This window comes from Rhinolophus sinicus, chromosome 18 (assembly GCF_057876585.1).
Source record: "Rhinolophus sinicus isolate RSI-liver-muscle chromosome 18, RSI-T2T, whole genome shotgun sequence".
NCBI classification, from domain to species: Eukaryota; Metazoa; Chordata; class Mammalia; order Chiroptera; family Rhinolophidae; genus Rhinolophus; species Rhinolophus sinicus.
The window spans coordinates 31,496,303-31,511,910 of record NC_142518.1 but is presented as its reverse complement, the minus strand read 5'-3'; the positions used below and the strand labels follow the sequence as shown (position 1 = coordinate 31,511,910).

The following is a 15,608-nucleotide window of genomic DNA, read 5'->3' as shown; positions in this document are numbered from 1 at the left end:
TGAACAACTTATTTAAAGGAATAACAAATCAAATATAGACATGTGAATATTTTCCTTTTACCTGCCAGAGAAGTTCACTGAGGACAGTAGATGAGAACTGAGGATTCTCCCAGCAGCAAAAACGAAGCAATTTGACAGTTTCCTCTGAGTTACTGCAGTCCTCGATGATTTTCTTCACATAACTTGTTCTCACAAATAAAATGTCTGCCACATTCTGCTGAATTGGCATTATAGGTTGTGATAAATTAGGATCACCAAAAGGATTGGGAAGAGGAGGATTACCTAGAATACAGATTTGTCATCAATGAAAAACTAATAGGCTTCTCCACAAAAACACATAGCTTTCACTACAGAATAGCTTATGAATTGTTTATTTTAGAAAAATAACATTTTAAATCAAGTTTTCCTAAGTACAATGAAGAAAGTAATATTAGGCATTACAATGATGATAAAATGCAAAATTTAAATGCCAATACTGGCATTTACATATATATAAAAAGTTAATTTTTACTTCATAAACAAGGTATCAACCTCAGTAGCAAGAGACAGAAAAAGATCCCATTTAAAATAATATAAATATTCCAGAGCATAAATCTTCAGACTCTTGTTTTATATTTAAACATCTTCAGAATTACTTTTAATCTGGTACTATATACACTCAGCAGTATTTTAAAACTAATGTAAAGAATGGATTTTTTGACTTTACCATTGATTGAAGACTGCATTCTTGACGAAACATTGCAACAGCGGATAAGCTGTGACACTACAGAGTATAATTTGCCTAATTCAGCATACTGATATTTGATTGGAGGACCTGGGCCTTCATCTAAAGACACAAGCATAAAGGTGGCAGGTACACTCAATTTCAGAAGTTGTGTCTTCTCTGCCACACCTACAATGAAGGGAGAAGCGAGAAAGAGAGGGAGAAAAATTACATGAGAGGAAAGAATTAAGATGGTATGAGCTTCATAATAAAGTAGTTACCTAAAATATTTTTCTATTAATTTTTATGATCAGAAGATCACTTTTACTTAGCATATAGAGATTTAACCAGAACAGAAAATCTAGTGAGTTAGTATTATTGGATTTAAGTATTAAATGGTTAAACAGTGACCATGACATTCCCCCCATACTGTGCATAAAGAAAATGAACTTTCTATGGCCTGGAAGAGTCTGGGGGACTAGCCGAGACTGCACTTCTTATCGTTAGGTAAGATGATAAAAAACTAAGTAAGAAGTAAGAATTGTTATAAATTGCCTGTGTCTCTTCTTTCTTCTACAACCAATCTTCTTGAAAAAGATGCCTAAATTGGTCTCTCTGCCTTCTCATTTTTCCACTCCTCAACCCGTGCCAATTTGATTTCTGCCCCCTTTCCTGGTATAAAGCTAAGGAACACAGCTCTCTCAAACTGTAACCATTTCCTTCCTTTTTTATTCCTCTCTTATTTTCTTTCTCCCTCTTCTCCTTTCTCATTTGCGAGTCCTCCTTTCTGTCTCTTAAAAAAACAAAAACAAACAACAACAACAACAAACTGATGCTCTTCAAAGTTCCCATGCCAGGCTATCTTCTCGCATTGTATACCTTCCCTGGACAATCAAACCCATTCTAATGGCTTCAAGTTCCAGAGCTATTTTCATTCAGATGATTCCAAAACATTTCCAGACAAATATCTTGCTGCTGTACTGGACATCTCTATTTGGGTGTCACACAGGCTCAAACTCAATGTATCCAAACTGAACTCAAGCTTCCCATCCATGTTCTTCCTCCTGAGTTTCTCTTCTCAGTACATGGCACCAGTATCTGCTCAGTTCATCAAGTTGGAATCCTAGGTATCATTTTTAACCTCTTTTCCATGTTCCCCCCTCTTCTGAATATCCGTCCAATCACCAAATCCTAATGATTCTACATCTAATAAAAAACACCAGAAACTGTCTATATCCCCCTCACTGTTAGTTCCCTAGCACAGGCCACAACGATCTCTTAAATATAGATCATTTTAACAATTTCTAGTCTTATGTCCTTGTAATCCATTCCACACTGTAGCTAGAGTGATCCTTCTAAAAGGTATGTCTATTGAAAACTCTGCAATGGCTTATCAATGCCCTAAGGTTAAAGTCCAGAATCCTTCACAAGACTTGCCAGAATAACATCATCATTGAATCCTGCTCACCACTCCTGCCATCCCCATCTTTTATCAATTCTAGTCTGATGGAATACCTCATTTTCTCTAATGAGCCACACTGCGTCTACTCCAAGTCTTTCCATCAGCTGTTCATTTGGGATGGAAAACCCAACTAACCAATTCCCACATCACCTTTTCCATTAAGTCCTATGCTAGTATGATATACTTCCATAGTACTTTGTATTTCCCCTATTATAGCCATTGATCTAATTTATGGCAATTATTTGCTTCTAAACCCCATTAGGCAACAGACTTCTTATTTTTTGCCATGTTCGAAGAACTACAATAAATACAAGTCCACAATATGTTATCTGAAATCCTGAGATTCAAAAAACTCTTATAAATACGTACTTTCTTAAGTTGGTGTCAAAATATGTTTGGTGGGAAAATCTGGCCTGAACTTATAAAATGCTATTTACAGTCTTCACTTATTCCCTCCCTGGGAGAATATTCATGTTTTACTATAGAAATATTAATGTGTATGATAAAGGTGATGTCTCTGCCTGGTATAGGGACGTTACATAATGCAGGTGATATGCACTGTCTTACCTTTCTTAAATCCAAACAATTCAGAACCCCAAAGCATATCTGGTCTTAGGATTTCATATTAAAGTTTATAGACCTATATTTACTTTTAGCAGGGAAATTTTAATCAGATTACATTATGGACCAATGGTGAATAGGCAGTATCTAAAAAGGGAGTTAAAAAGAATAGGATTTTTGTGAACACCTAAATTTGTAATTTCTAAGTTTGAAATACAGATTCCACTTATGTTTGCTTGTATGCTCTTTGTTCTCAACTGCAAATAACCAAGCAACTCCAATATGGAAAGGCAAGAGAAAATATGACCAACTAACTATACTCTCTGACAGTAGAATGTTAAAAGGGCCATAGATCAATTGGTGATTAGAAAATTAACACACAAAAAACTTAGAATGACAGGGCTGTTTGCATATAGAACATAATTTTGGCTGTAATGGGTTTAAAAGAATTTTTTTTTTTTTAACTTTAAAGAAGTTATTGAAAACTGTCTGCTAAGTCTCCAAATCAGTTCCAAATCTGGCGAAATATACATTAACATCATTGAGATTCTAACTGGAATGTCTCAATATATTAGTCAACTTGGGATCAGTGTACCAATACTTGATTGACTGATATATAACTTTTATAATTTCTATTATAGGAAATTCATCCACTTCCAGCTGATTAACAAACACCAAAATGACAACTGAAGGATTTTTGTTGATATTCCCAACTATCCATCTATTCATTCAACAAACATTTATCAAGTGCTACTGTGGAAAGCCCAGTAATCTAGTCAGATAGCAACACAAAAACTCGAGCACTATAAAAAACAGAATAAGTATCGGACAGTATAGCACACTTTTAAGGTATTATGGAATCACTGAAATTATAAGGTGATGTTAGAAAGAGCAGGTTACTTTGAGAAGGAGAGTGTTGTTACACGAAGGTACTCTGCTTCCCTGAAAATAAGACCTAGCTGGACCATCAGCTCTAATGCATCTTTTGGAGCAAAAATTAATATAAGACTGGGTTTTATATTACAGTAAAATAAGACTGGGTCTTACATTAAATTTTGCTCCGAAAGACGCATTAGAGCTGATGGTCCAGCTGGGTCTCATTTTTGGGGAAACACAGTAATAGCATATAAATAACAGGGTAATTTAAGTGAATATTTAGAGTATCCTTAATTTTAATTTAGTTTATTTCAATAAAAACTTATGTATCCAAACTTGGTGAATATCACAACCATCTGGGGGCCTTCTGAAAAATGTGGATTCCTTGTGCTAGCTTTCAGAATTCTGACTCAGTTGGTGTGGGATGGGGCCTAGAATCAGTATTTTCAAAAACCAGACAGATCTGCCACCACCACTTTAGGAAATAAAAATGTGATTAAGATACAGATTCTGACCTGTGTCTACTGCAGAGATACAACACACGCATAAATAACTATAAAGTACAAGGTGAAAAGTACAAGGAAAAAAAAGTTTCAGATAAAATTCATAATAGGTTTTATGGAACACAGTGTCTATTTTAGCCTAGGTTACATCTTATCACTTGATTTAAATGACTTTACCACTTGATATAACACATTAAAACAGAATAACTTAAATTCTTACCTAAATTGGCATACATTACAAACAGGTTGAAATACTGTTGTAAATGACGCCCGTGCTCTGAAACTTCCCTTCTCAAGAGATTTAGTACTGCTCTTAGTAAGTGATCGCTCAGGCTTAAGTTGTCATAAGCCTGTAAAAGATAAATAAAACTTAGCTGTTTTTCAGAAACAAGGTGCAGGTACGATATAGTTTTATTCGCATAAAAAAGGGACATGCACATGTAGTATATGTTGAATATAGGCAGAAGTTTCTGGAAGGACTGATGACAAAGTGATTAAAAAGGGAATGAAGATCCAAGGTAGATTTCATTGTAGAGCCTTCGTATTATCCTAATTTTTTAAAAAATGGAAGTCTATTTAAGAAAAACTTTAAAAATAATCTATATAACAGTAAGTGTGTAATTATGCCACTGCATGTAACTGAATTAACAGAGAAAATTACATTTTTTAAAGAGACAATAACCACTTTCATTACTGTGAAGTACTTTTAATAGAACCCATAGACATCAGATTGTGCTGTGTGCACACGGATACACATTTGTTAGGCAAACATATCGAACAGATGCACATATAGTTGTGACTTTAAACTTCCAGGAAAAAAAAATTATTTGTAAACATTTAATCATTAGAAAGAAAACTGGGAAAATTACCTGACTAGAAGGTCCAGGAGATGCAAAAGGTGAAGGACATGGCCCATCTTGCAAGGAAAAATGTGCAATAAAAACTATAAGTTTTGCAAATGCACCCCTCACTTCTGCACTAGGGCACTCCAGAAGGTATTCAGAGAAGCGATTTGAAACATTAAAAAGGACATTATGAGCAAACCAAAAACGTACATTCTTGCTATGACGAAGGAGAATACACAACGCATCATACCTAAGACAAAACAAAGCAAAAATTTATGAACATCAATTCATTAACGTGTTTGCTCTAGTACAGGGATAGGTCTCTATAAACCAAATATAAATCAAAAGACTTTTGACTTGGTGTATTCTTAAAGACTGACAAAATAGATGAAATCTCGTATAATCAATCCCCTATAAATCCATTACCAAACACTTTCTAGGTTCAATTACGAAAATAATTATCCCCCCTCCCTTTAACATCTTAATAGATGAGTAAGTAAAAATTGTTAAATCAAGGTATTACAATGGCCTCTGTACTTTCACAATTAGAAACATAGGAAACTCATTTTAATTTTTTACCTTTAATCTACGGCAGAATTTAACCTAGGGAAGTTAAAACATAATTTCCTGATAAAACAGTTTAGACTTTTAACTATCATCCTGTAATTTTTTGTGCAGGCATGTCAAAGATATACAAAATAATAGACACAGAAGCCTGCCTCTGAATAAAAGCCCATGTTTAACCTAAGTAATTATTTTAATACAATTTCTCTCACTATTGCTACCAAGTGTTTTATTCTGCATTCCTAATCTGAAACAAGATTATTACGGTTTGGAAAAAAAAAAAGCAGAATATTAAAGAACCAAACTAAAAGCTAATATAATAGGAATGAAAATCCAAAGCAATGTACCAATCACTGGCAGAGCCACGGACTATTTTCTTGGTGTGAAATCCTGTGGTAAAGAGGAACCTAGCAGCAAGCTGAATACTAATCATAGTGATTTCTTCTGCTTCAGGCAACAGGTGATCTTGCCCTATAAATAAAATGCAGAAATAAATATATACATACACCCCAAACAAATTTCTATGTCCAAACCCCATTTTCAAACAAGTCTGCATTTCTACTAATTTCCAGAAGTCTTAACTTTGTTAAAAACCCCTCTCAGGCTACTCATAAAATAATTCTTAGTAGTTCTCTAAAGTACATTTCAAACTAATGCTTGAGTCAAAAACAAATTGTTAGAAAAAACAAAAGCTCGTTTCCAAACAGTGAGACAATATATACTGCTCACAGGTAATAGTCATTTGAAATATGACTTTAAAACAACCAAAAGTAAAAAACCAGACACGTTGATGCCTACTAAGAAATCCCACAAGTAAAGAGTTATGCTTTATTGCTAAGAAGCTAGACTTTTTGATACTTACCTGGAGGAGGATTTAAGTAAACACCATTACATGTAAGCAGTTTTTTCATAAATTGAAAATATTCCAAACTGTACTGCATCCGGTTATGCATGAATTGTACATTTTGTTTCCGTACACTTCTCTCAATGGCTGATGGCATAATAATCTGATGGGGTCTTGTGGTGACAGAAAGCTCTGATATATATCTTATCAGCTCATCACCTTGGTCTATTGTGTCCAATCGCTCATAAAAAAGTATATAAGCATTCCACCACCTTTTCTGGCGCCTGTACGACATGCGCTTCATCATGTGGTCAAACACTTCTCCCATGTACTCTCCACCGAAACACTGGTTTTTCATTTCTTCATCATCATCCATTTTACACTCTGTTACATCTCCATCATCAAATTTATACCAGCGATTTCTCTCACCATCTCCACCATTCCTCTGAATGATGTAAGAATAATAATGTCCCCCACTTGCTTGACCACTGTGTACAAGCACACCCACAAGTCTGTATTTTGTGCTTCCAGCCGTCTCACTTTCACACTGCTCATTCTGTTGTATCAACTGACTCTCTGGGTTTACATTATCTCCTTCCAGCTTCGCAACACCTGCAACTGTGTAAGGTTCCATGTCCAGCTCACGAGGAAATTCAAAATAATCATTGAACTTGATCGCACATTCTCTTTCCCAGTCATAGTCGAATCGTTTTAATTGAATAGCAAGAACAGGAGGCAATTTTTTAATTAGCAAGCGCTTTACGGTATCAACCTAAAATAAACAGAGTAAGTTACTAGATGTTCTCTTATAATCCACTGCAAAAAAACAAATTTTGAAAATCTCTTAAGACTAATCTGAAATTGTGAGTGTAAACACATACAAGATAATGAACACAAAGTAATCCTGTCACAGTTATCTTTTAAAAAATGTTAACTAAAACCAATATGGAAATAGCTGCCATTTATTACAAATTGCAAAAATTAGTGATATAGACATTACTTGCTGCCTGGTTTCTATATTGTCTTTGCCATCTAACCATTATTACTTGTTTGATATTTACTATTATTCTAGTGAAGGTGTGGTTTGCTGTGAGCAAACTGAAGATATACAATAATAGCAGACAGTATTTATTGGGTACTTAGGTACCAAGTAATACACTAGATGCTGCCCAAGTAGTAACATATTCAATCCTCACAACCCTCTCAGGCAGGTATTACTGAATATTAAGGATGAGGGTTAGGGGTAGCAGAGAGATTAAGTAACTTGCTTCAAGTCTCAATTGTGGGTGGCAGGCAATATGGCTTCACAGTTCACCATCTCAACCTCTAGACTTTAGTAACTAAGTGGTGTGTAAGGTCAAAACAACACAGGTAACTTCAAGGTGAGAGGGTTTGGGAGCCTAGAAAGATACATAGTATTTACTGCATGTTATGTGTGAAATGCCTCTCCCAAAAAGCTGTTACATGCCCACACATAAAAACTAATCAGATGGGTCTACAAATTGGACCCATGTGGTTTAAAAACAGGTGGTAGAAGAACTCTCATGTGGCTAAATAAAGTTAATGGCTTTAGCAAACTTTTGGTCTTGACGAGTAACCCTGCGACATGAGAGAAGAAATGACAGGTTCTACAACTCTGTAGCTTCAAGTTCAGTAGCAGTTCGGTTGAGTACGGATCCTAAGTGTCTGTGTTACTCAGTTAAGAGAATGTGATACAAGCTATTATGACTTCTAAAACGCTTCACTCTTATCTTACCTTTTTTCCCCAGTCCTCTGGCACTACCTTCTCTCAACCTTTCCCTTAAAACCTTTAAATCAGTTATCTTAACTACCTCTCTGCTACCACTATAACAAAGCAGGGTAGTGAATAAAAAGCTAAATATTGAGGACAAACAAAAACAACTTTCAAATCCATTCACTGTAATCACAAACAAAACTGGACAATTCATACCTTTTTATTGCATTTTTCACAATGATATGCATTTGCACCTTCTAATAAATCTCCTTTGACATATTGTTCCAAAGAATCAAGAAGATTTTGGTGATTTCTAATGTCTACATTCAAAGTCGTAAAAGATTCTTCACACTCGTATCTAAAGATATTATTTAAGAAATGATCAAAAAGGTTTTCTTAGTTTTCTAAACATTTTATTTAGTTAACAGAGTTAATGAAAATTAATTTGCAGTATTTGTAACGTTAAACCCATAAGTCACAGAATGTTACCAACAAATGATAGTTATCATTTATAGGTCACTTATCCTGTGCTGAACACTACATTTGGTTGTTTACACAATATATATATATATATATATATATATATATATATATAACTGTCTTTATAACCAACCTGTTAGAGAAATATCACCATCTCTACTTCAGAGATGAGGAAACCAGGGGTGGGGTTTCCTGGTTAATTTTGTCAGGATTACTAGGAAATGGGTGTTTTGAAGCCAGGTCTCTCTGGCTTCATAGCTTAAGCTCTTTATAGTCTACTATGCTGCTTCTACTGTCATCTGTGTAGAAAATTCATGCCAATAAAGCATGAATTCATCAAGTTCTGAAAAAAATATTTTAAACTATTAATGGGCTGAACTTTAAAATGTAACCTTACTAAAGCACACGATTGCACACACAAATGAACAAGGGACAAGCAATCTGAGTAGGAACCAGAATCCCATTTTGTGGTAATTTTCTAAGGAATTTTTAGGTTTCTGATGAGATATATTCATAAATTCAGAACAAGGGATGTGGGGAATATATTCTCAACCATCAAATTCATTCATTCAACAAATATAGTGAGTGCCTTCCACGTGAAAAGCACTGTGGGATAGTCAATATTTAAGACAGTCCCTCAAGTTTTAGGCTCTTCAACCGAGTTAGGGAAAAAAGACAAGTACATAAATAAAAGCATTTGTAAGTGACATTAATAAACCATGAAGTAGGTATTAAGCAAATGGCTACTATAAACAGGGGAAAGCCCACAGAAAAGAGTTAGATCTTATGGCTCTAGTTAAATAGTAGGACATTCTGAGAAGTCAGCAGTTTTCCTGTAAAAGGCCAGATAGTAAATATTCCAGGCTTTTTTGGGCTGTGAGGTTTCTGTGGCAACTACTCAACTCTGCTGTTATAGTGAAAACAGCCAGACAGTAAAGACTGGGTATGTTCCAATAAAACTTTATAAAACTATGGTTCACAGTTTGTTAACCCCTGTTCTAGACAAATAATGCCCCCAACCAGAGTTAGGACTATTTATGTAAAATTTTGGCATATCACGAGACTAGTTCAGTTGTGGAGCAGGTATTTGAACTTCAGACATCTTACTCAAGACCATGCAAGAGGAAGAAGAAATACTCTCTGGAGTTTCACTTAGCAAAGGAAACCAGTAATTTCCAAATAAATTTGAAAACTGTCTAAAAAATCCAAAAAGGACTGACTGACAAGAATAGATAACCAAAAAGTTGGCTATTTTATCAGTAATTAAAAACAAGAAATAAAAATGACAATTTTATTGTCTACCTAATGTAAAAGGTCTTCCAAAAAAAGTTGCCCAGGCTATGTGAACAATTACATGATATGCCCTTATACTGAATGAATTGTTTAACCTAATGGAAATTTCTCATTTATGTAGTATCACCGTACTCCAATTATTTCCCTACTTTCAAAAATGAAGCACCCCCACCAACCACATATACACACAACCCATGACTATATATAACACTGTCTGGGCTGGTAGAAAACACTATCTTAGTGTGGTATTTTGGCGAAAAGGGATTTCAAACCAACATTAATTGATAATATACAAGAAAAGTTCCAAAGCAAAATTTCCATGTAATAGGCATAAACAGGTGTCTATCAGTAATGAACTTAACAATTACTGAACTACAGTGTTTCTCTGAAAATAAGACCGACCGGGACAATCAGCTCTAATGCGTCTTTTAGAGCAAAACTTAATATAAGGCCTGGTCTTATTTTACTATAAGACTGGGTCTAATATAATATAAGACCGGGTCTTATGTTAATTTTTGCTCCAAAAGATGCATTAGAGCTGATGGTCTGGCTAGGTCTTATTTTTGGGGAAAAATGGTATTTTCAATAAAAGCCCTTAATCAAACAATTTCCAATTTAAGTAAAAACAAAAACAATTTGTTTAGTCAACTCTTGCTATGTTTTGTGTGGAAAACATAACTTAAGGAAAATGACAATAATCAATGCTATTTTAAAAGTCAGTATTTCATTTGTATAGGAAATCGTGCACCATGTCTGCTATCTTCTGAACTTATTGTACTTATAACTATTTTAGTTCTAAAATAAAGGACAAATTTATAAGCAACACCTTCTGTATGCAAAATACCATTTTATTTCCTCATAAATGACCATACAGAAAAGAATGTTACGAGTATGAAATAGGAAGAGATGAGACAAAGTAAAAGGAAACAAGTTATCTGACAAAAACAAACAGAAAAACTCCCACAGTCATAAGGTATATACAACATGTAATTCATCCAGTCTCAGGTGTTTTAGTAATTGGTGACATACTCCACTTTTATACACAACTACTAGACAAATTTTATTTTTGTTAGTAAATAGTACAACATGCATTTTAAATATGTCATTAGCACTTACCTATGTGGGCAGCCTTGGCAAATCTTCTGATCAGCAAAGGAACCTCCTAAAACTTTACTTAGCATAGCTGGATGTCCTAGGGCTTTCAAAGCTTCATCTAAACTATCCACCAGTGAATTAAAAAATTCTAAAGCATCATGTTGTTCACGTAGATTAACAGGCTCACCCCAAAGCCTAAGAAATGAATGGATAAAATTTGTAATGTGTGACACTCCCAACAATATATATTTTTCAGGAAAAAACACAATATAATCACAAATGACAGTATATAAACTAAGATTTTATTCCTCAACTATGTGAGGAAGAAGAAATGCTCTTTTGCATATAGAGTACAGTGGGGTGAGAAAGTAAGTGACAGTCCAGTGGGGAAGAACTGAAATTACTGGTGTGGGTGACGACTAACACAGCCCTGAGGATGGTTGCTTTAGGTAATATGGTATAGCATGCATTTTGAATCCAACTGAAGACGCTATTAAAATGGGGGGTAGATGTCACTGTTACGTAGATGTTATAATTGCTATTCTTTTATTTTGCATCAATTTCACGTTACAGATACAGTGAAAATTGGTTTTTCAAAGTGAAAAGAGATTTGACTTGTTTTAGATTTGATCTCATTTGAGTAATCTTAGGACTTAAGTAAGGCAAATCAATCTTGAGAACAAGCTATCAATTGTGTGTACCACAAAATGAGAACTGATACTGCTAAAACCTAGGCACTGCTGGAAACTATCAATGGCATCTATAATTTTGTATTTACACAGTAATACACATAGAAAATATAAGTGAGTTTGTTCTAAGTTAGAGCTATGTCATGTATTTTAAATACGCTAGTGGAACTATCTTTTGATAAATTTTTTGTAACACTTTTTCTATGTAGCAAATAATATCCCAATTATACTTTACTTTAAATTTGCATATAGTGAGATTGAAATCAAATATATCATAATTGGAAATGACACCAATCCATTCTATTTGCTCTGAAATTACAGTCAACTCTCCATACTTTAAAACATGTAGCCAACTATTAATTACTAAATGGAAAAGGTACCTTCACAATGGAGAGCTGTTAAGACACCAAGGGATCAAAGTTAGTATCACCAATAATCAGATAAACTGATACCATGTGCCTCTCAGTGCAACACAATGCAATGCAATGAGAAGCACATCACCTACATATTTTCTTTCCAAAAACAGGAAAAAAAAAGAAGGAAAAAAGCTTAACTTAAATCTAATCATGAGGAAATAATCACACAAATCAAGAAAGTAAGGGACATTCTAGAAGATAACTGGTCTAGACTCTTTTAAACATTTCAGTGCCATAAAAGTCATGACAACTTAGGGAGATTATTTTAAAGAGGAAATAAATTTTTGTGATTCCTTTCAGGATACCAGACTGGGATTGAAAAATAAAAGTTATAAAAAGTATTTTGGGGAAATCGGAATACATATTGATGAATATTAGACATTAAATTTCACGGGTATAATAATTGTATCATACATAATAGGAAAATATCCTTATCCTTAGAGGACACATGTTGAAGCATCTAGGAGGTGTAAAGTGTTATGTTTGCAAACTACTATCAACTGGTTTAGAAAAATCCAAACCAAAACCAAAACCCATGTACACATAAATAAATATGGCAAAATGTTAATGTAAATCTGGGTAAAGAGTATAACCTAAAGGTGATTACTATAGTACTTCTTTACCTTTTCTGTTAGTTTGTAATTTTCAAACAAAAAATTTGGGGGTCGGGAATGTGGCTGGTTAACTAACTCACATGCATACAGAATATATTACGTGTCTAAAAGTGTGGATAATCTAAAAGTGCTAGTCTAGACAAATTGTGAGATCTACTAGAATAGGGAATTATTTGAGAAGTCAAAAATGCAAATGCAGTGTTAAGAGAGAAAACTGTAACTGAATGACAAATTTTAAGATGAAAGGTCAAAAAGCACAAGAGTAATTTGGAAGAGGAAGAACAGAAATTCTAAAAGCCTCGTGGCCGAGATGGGACAAGCTAGGGAAAGAGAATGGAATAGTCAGAGAGGGGCATGAGGAGTGTGATGGGACTGAAAGGGCAAAAGCAGAGCTGGGAAGGACGGTGATGCATGTAAGCCAATAGTACAGATTAAGTAGGGCAATCTAGTTAGGGGAATCAGAGGGATCTATTATATAGTGAGTTATAGGGAGATCATTGTACTATAAAGCAGTGGTTTCAAAAGAAATCTAAGTAGTAAGTATCCTTGTAGGGAAAAGGGAAGCTTCTCCGATTGAAGTAGAGAAAGTGGATCAGAGTGGCGCTATCAGGTGACTCTTTGCTTCCCTTGCTCTCAGCAGTCTGGGAGATACCTTAAAGGGAGTCTAAGGAGTATTATTTTAAAAACCCACTGCTATAAAGGATTATAGCCTTTTTTTAATACACAGTAAAGAGTTATGTGGTTGTACTGTGGTATGCACAGAGCATGACACATAACAGGCAATTATTATTAAAAAGTAAAGTAAATGAACTCAAAGAAATAAGCTCAAGATATCATTGAGGATTAAAACAATTTTTTAAGTAAGTTATTTATCCCACCTTTCCTACAAAATTGTACATTAGGATAGTCAAATACTTAGTAAGGGGAAATTTCCCTTTACAGATCTATTCCAGCTAATAAATGAAAGAATGACAAAATTAGAATACTGCTATTTTGTAACCCTGATTGCAGTACTATATACCGTTTCCCCGAAAATAAGACCAGGTCTTATATTAAGGTTTGCTCCAAAAGATGCATTAGGGTTTATGTTCAGGGGATGTCATCCTGAAAAACCATGCTAGGGCTTATTTTCTGGTTAAGGTCTTATTTTCGGGGAAACGGTATTTAGGCAATGATAGTCAATGGCTGATGTAAGAGACAGACTTCAATCCTCTGCTGAGGTTAACATTACCACCTATGAAGTAGCCTTGCCTATTCCATTTCAAAACAGAAAAATAACTCCTCGATCCGATCAAGCCTCTAGATCTCACTACCTATTTATGGGAAATATCCAGGACTGTGGAAAAAACCACTACTGAAATACCATAGGGATCCCATTAATCAAATGAGGATGGAGGGAAAATTTACAGGGTGAACTACTTGGGTCTTTTTTCAACAAATAATTGCAAGGGTGAAAAAGATTAGAGGAGACTCAAAGAGTCTTAGCAACATTTGTGGTATATGGACTGCACTTGGATGCTGATTTCAAAAAATACACAGTAAAAAAACAAAACAATTATGAGATGATTGGGTAAATTCGAACACTGACAAGAATAGTATTTTAGGATTTTTAAAAAGACATGACAACAGTATCATGGTTATTTATATTTTAAAAAAGACATGAGAGACATCCTGACATATTTATGGATGTAACTATATATTTTGAGATTTGCTTCAAAACAACCTGCAAAGAACAAGATGGGAATGTAGATTAAACAAAATTGGCAATGAGTTGACAACTGTTGAAACGGGGTGATGCAAACCTAAGTGTTCATACTATTTTCCTTACTTCTGTACATATTAGAAGTTTTCAAAACAAAAATAAAAAAATTATTAACATCTGAAGAGAATAAAGATTGCTGCCTCCCCTTACTATGACTTTTTCTGCTTCCTCCTTTGGGGACAATGAGAAAAAAAAACCCTGAGAAGTGTGAATATTACTATTGCTTAAATATTAAACGTAAGATGCCTTCCAACACATATTTTACAAGTTTAATGTCAGTGTACCGAGATGTTCACAGAGGTTTAAGCAGCATCCCTGTTACTATCCATCCACAGATTACCTGAACTGTTTCCAAAATCCTCTGGGAACATAGTACTGGAGTCGAGAAGCAGCTAAATGACCAAAGATGACCTGAAGGTGTCTTAACACCCCAATATTGTACTCTTTCCTATCTTCTGTTTTACTTAGTGCTGGCTTGTCTTCAAATTGTTGAGGGTATCCAAATACATCATCTCTGGGATCAACATTGCTCTAGAAACCAAAAATTATCATTAACGAGTTTAACTTTAAAATATAGTAAAACATGTTGAGACAAATGCCAAACAGCTAGTGAATAAATAGACATATAGATCATTTGTTATTTCCAAAGCACTTAACTTCTGATTAGTATTTGTCCCCACCATTTCACAAGAGTTGTCATAAAGGAACATGTATCAGAGAGGGAGATAATATAGATAATACGTACAGTGTGGTGATTAACTTAGACTGAACTGGACACAAACACAGGTTCTGCCACTTACAAGCTAAGTAACTTCGAGCAAGTAAATTCCTTAACCTTTCTAAGCTTCAGTTTCCTCAGATGTAAAAGGGGCTAACACATTATTCATATAGTAAAAATGAAGATTCTTATCTTAAATAACTATACAAACTCTAAATTAAACCCTTTTCACAAGAAAAAAAGTGAGTACATTAACTGTTGCTTTAAAAAAATATAAACTACCATAAAAATTAACTGTGGTTTAAAGTCTGGCAGATAGTGAACACTATATTATGTCAAGCAGCAGCAATCCCTGCTGGGAGATTCTAGCTTTATTTTCAAATATACGCCAACAGGTCCAATGAAAGTATAACTAGGAGAACAGTATCTGGTATCAGGACTTCAAATG

General features: G+C 34.5%; 1 protein-coding gene across 8 annotated transcripts in view; it reads right to left on the bottom strand.

Moving 5' to 3' along the window:
- Positions 1 to 15,608, bottom strand: part of USP9X (ubiquitin specific peptidase 9 X-linked) — a 130,424-nt gene that overhangs the window by 8,684 nt on the left and 106,132 nt on the right. For all 8 annotated transcript variants that reach the window (XM_074323875.2, XM_074323874.2, XM_074323876.2 and 5 more), the window contains 9 exons: positions 14,783 to 14,973; positions 10,983 to 11,156; positions 8,310 to 8,451; positions 6,377 to 7,130; positions 5,862 to 5,985; positions 4,975 to 5,200; positions 4,326 to 4,455; positions 707 to 892; positions 62 to 282 (listed from right to left, as the gene is read on the bottom strand). In XM_074323875.2, coding sequence (XP_074179976.1) covers positions 62 to 282; positions 707 to 892; positions 4,326 to 4,455; positions 4,975 to 5,200; positions 5,862 to 5,985; positions 6,377 to 7,130; positions 8,310 to 8,451; positions 10,983 to 11,156; positions 14,783 to 14,973 — 2,148 coding nt within the window. The remainder of the gene's footprint in view (positions 1 to 61; positions 283 to 706; positions 893 to 4,325; positions 4,456 to 4,974; positions 5,201 to 5,861; positions 5,986 to 6,376; positions 7,131 to 8,309; positions 8,452 to 10,982; positions 11,157 to 14,782; positions 14,974 to 15,608) is intronic.